The sequence below is a fragment of the Alligator sinensis genome, unplaced genomic scaffold, assembly GCF_000455745.1.
Source record: "Alligator sinensis unplaced genomic scaffold, ASM45574v1 scaffold79_1, whole genome shotgun sequence".
Taxonomy (NCBI): Eukaryota; Metazoa; Chordata; order Crocodylia; family Alligatoridae; genus Alligator; species Alligator sinensis.
In genome coordinates, this window is record NW_005842706.1 from 154,664 (window position 1) to 158,674 (window position 4,011).

Sequence of the window (4,011 nt, forward strand, 5' to 3'; positions counted from 1 at the left end):
ATATGACAGGTGGTGGTGATAATGACCATCTTTTGCAGACCAAATTACTGACTAAAGCATTTACCCAGTAAATGGGTTCTAGGTCCTCCTTCCTTAAGTTATTTCAAAGTTGTAGCCCCACTTAGCAGGGGAGTGCCCTAAATACCAGGCTATAGAACAATACCTGTGTGCTGGAGCATGAGGGAGGTTTGGAGCAGGATCACTGTGCAGAAAAGAACATAAGCTTCATGGAGCCAGAAGAGAAATAAGCAGATGTCCACCTTTGTAGCCCAGTAAAAAGAGGAATCTGAGGTCTGGACCCTGCTTCTTTGACAGCTTATGCATTTTATGTCAGCCATTGGATAAGGAATAGAAGTAACGCCAAGAGATATGAGAAATATGCCTTAATTGTGCGTAAAAGTACCCAACTCCTACTTGCTTTTTATCATAATACAAATCAGTGCTAGGAATCTACTTCTACTGCCCCTCAATTTGCAGAATGCACCTAATTTGCATTAAAAAAACATGGACAAAGTAAAGCACAAAGTGAAGTATGTTTAATTACTGTCCCTCAAACACAGCTGGTGGTAATGCTTCCAGGAAAAGTATCTGTGCATGTCAATTAGATGACATCTAAACTCCCAAAATTATTTTCACAGCTCCACTCATTTTTTGTACCTTATGGTCCTATTAATCAGAAGTTCATGTAGGTAGACAACTTCTGTATATGTAGAGCCAATTTTATCTGGTCCACCTGAATTGTTCTGCAAAAAGGGAAAGATATAGAGGTATCCCCTTCCTTTCCCTTCCAGGCAGGAATTAGCCAAACTTCAAATGAGAGAATGCGACTACAACTGCAGTCGTAAGTCCCCAATAAAGGTGCAGGGAAAAAAAACCAATACTGAGGAATGCAATATTTAGAAATGATTTAGAAAGTTCACAGTCTATCAAGGACAGAAGTGGCAACCTTTTAGGCAGGTGTGGCACAAGTTAAGCTCCCTGCTCTCCCCAAATGCTGCTCTGATCCCAGCCACTAAAGGCACACCTGATAGAGCATGGTCGGGAGGGGCTTGGGGAGACGGTGGGGTATTTCCAGTCTCCAGCACTGAACTACTGCAGCTTTATATGGTGAGTGAGGATCCAAAGCCCTTAATTTGGCAGCATCTTCAGGGCCACAGAAGTCTTAACCTGGCTCTTGACAGTAAGACCTCCTCTCATGGAAATGCTACTGCCCTACCCCATGCAGCCAGAGATTCAAGACTTTTCTCTGTATGGAGACCCTGGGGAACATAAAGCATCCTCTAGCTTACTGAGAAATTGCAGGCTGAGCCTTTTTATTTTTACTTATGAAGGAAGGTACTATTCAATGAACTGAGAACTGAAATAGGACTACTTCTGGCCAGAACCAAATGGATGTAGGTACCTGAACTTCATCTTTTGCTATGTATCATTGAAAACAATGGGAAATGAACCTTATACCCCATCGTGTACTTATTTTCTTCTTTCAGGACCAGGTGTATCAGAGGAATGACCAGAAATCACACATCAGTGAGCTACTTTGTCTTCCTGGGGTTTGCCGACTACCCTGAGCTGAACTCAGTGCTCTCGGTAGCATTTTTGTTAGCTTATCTCATCACTCTAGCTGGGAACCTTCTCATTATAATCATCACTCTGGCTGACTCTGCTCTTCACACCCCCATGTATTTCTTTCTCAGGAATTTGTCCTTCCTGGAGATTTGCTACACCTCAGTCACAATCCCCAAGATGCTCACCAGCCTCTTCTTGGACAACAAAACCATCTCTTTCATTGGCTGTGCGACACAGATGTATTTCCTTCTCTTCCTTGGAGGAACAGAATGTTACCTGCTGGCCGTGATGGCCTATGACCGATATGTTGCCATATGTCATCCACTGCATTACCCGGTCCTTATGAGCAGCCGTGTCTCTATGGAGCTTGCAGCTGCTTCCTGGATCACTAATTTTCTGGTGTTAATGGGTCATATTGCAGCCATATTCACTCTGGCCTTTTGCAGCTCTCATGAAATCAACCATTTCTTCTGTGATGTTCCCCCAGTAATGGAACTAGCATGTGGGGATACCCATGGGACTGAGATTGCTATTCTCCTGGTTGCCCTTTTTTTTGTCCTAGCCCCATTTGTGCTCATCCTTGTATCTTATGCTCATATTATCTCCACCATCCTGAAGATGCCATCTGCTGAAGGCAGATACAAAGCTTTCTCCACCTGCTCCTCCCACCTCTTGGCAGTGACCATTTTCTATGGGACAGCCTGTGCAGCTTACCTGAAGCCAAAATCCAGCCACTCAGCAAATGGCGACAAAATCATCGCCCTGTTCTATTCTGTTCTGACACCAATGCTTAACCCTATCATTTACAGCCTGAGGAACAAGGATGTGAAAGAGGCTCTCAGGAGGCTAAGTAAAAAAATGTGCTTCTGAGCAAATGTTTTCCTTTGCATTTATGGAGATGTTTCCTTCCCTACCTCTGCCCCTCTATCTTAGGAAGACAACATTCAAAGGGGCAAATGGTGATCTTAGTTACATCATGTTAAATCCAGAGTCACTCAGCTGATGTCAATGGAATCCCGTAAGTTCTGTAACCATAACACATTACATTTCCTGTAATGATTCCTCCTCCCTGCACGAGGAAATTAATGGAGAAATGCCAGGTTCCTTTATAAACAAAGTAAAGCTATAGCTAATAGGTATAGGGTGTACGCGGCTCTTAGAGAGTTGTGGGGAGGGGCGGGGAAATCAGCTTTCATTTCTGGGAGAGATTATGGGAGCTATGCTTTTCTGCACGGCTTATCTACTGCTTCCCCCAGCTTCGTATCATCCGCAAACTTGCTGAGGGTGCAATCCATCCTATCTTCAGGGTCATTGATGAAGACATTGAACATAACTGACTCCAGAACGAACCTCTGGGGCACTCCACTTGATACTGGCTGCCAGCTAGACATCAAGCCATTGATTACTACTCTCTGTGTCTGATTCTCCATCCAGTTTCCTATCCACCTTACAGTCCATTCATCCAGCCTGTACTTCCTTAGGTTGCATGCAAGAATACTGTGGGAGGCTGTATCAAAAGCCTTGCTAAAATCAAGGTACACTGCATCCACAGGTCTCCCTGCATCCACAGAGCCAGTCATCTTATTATGGAAGTCAATCAGGTTGGTCAGGAATGACTTGTCCGTGGTCCATGCCGACTGTTCCTAATCACCTTCTTCTCCTCCTCCAAGTGCTTAGAAATGGATTCCTTTAGGATCCTCTCCATGATTTTTCCAGTGACTGAGGTGCAGCTGACTGGTCTGTAGTTCCCTGGATCCTCTTTCTTCCCTTTCTTAAATATGGGTACTATGTTTGCCTGTTTCCAGTCATCTAGGACCTCTCCTCATCACCATGAGTTTTCAACGATAAGAAGATGATCTCACTTCATTGTCAACTGCTAAGCCCACTCTTTGTACATCCCTCCTGTCATCCACATGCAGCTGTTGGCCCTGTCATTAGGATGGCTTTTTATATTCTTCAGATATGGGAGATTTTGTGACTTTCCTACACAAGTAACAAGGGGCATTTTTCACTGCTCATCCCACTGGTACAGACAGTGACTGTCAAACAGTCCTTGGTTCACTTACCACAATGAATTTAATTCATTAACTTTACATTTTTTTAAACTAAAGTTTGTCAGGAACGAATCTAAGGAATAATTTGGTTTCACCCAGGATGAACAGATCACCAAGGGTGTAGCCATGTTTGGTTGGTGTTAAACCTTCAACCATTTCATCCACTCCATCATAAACAATACTAGCAGCTTCTGCTGTGACTTGAAACCTAATATTACGGTCAGGAATGCTACTGAAATAATTCCAAACAGGTCTAGCTCCTTAACTAGCGTGTCTGCCATTTCTGATAACTACCAGCCAACTTACTGAAAGATCACAGAATCATAGAGAAGCAGGACTGGAAAGGACCCCACACTCACATAGTCCAACCTCCTGCTCAAAGCAGAATCAT

The 4,011-nt window shown here is 43.7% G+C and overlaps 1 protein-coding gene across 1 annotated transcript; it reads left to right on the forward strand.

Moving 5' to 3' along the window:
- Positions 1-1,503: 1,503 nt before the first annotated feature.
- Positions 1,504-2,436, forward strand: LOC102368810 (olfactory receptor 10A4-like). The gene has a single exon (XM_006034097.2). It carries the CDS (start codon positions 1,507-1,509, stop codon positions 2,434-2,436), a length of 930 nt encoding a protein of 309 aa, XP_006034159.1. The 5' UTR covers positions 1,504-1,506.
- Positions 2,437-4,011: the final 1,575 nt, after the last annotated feature.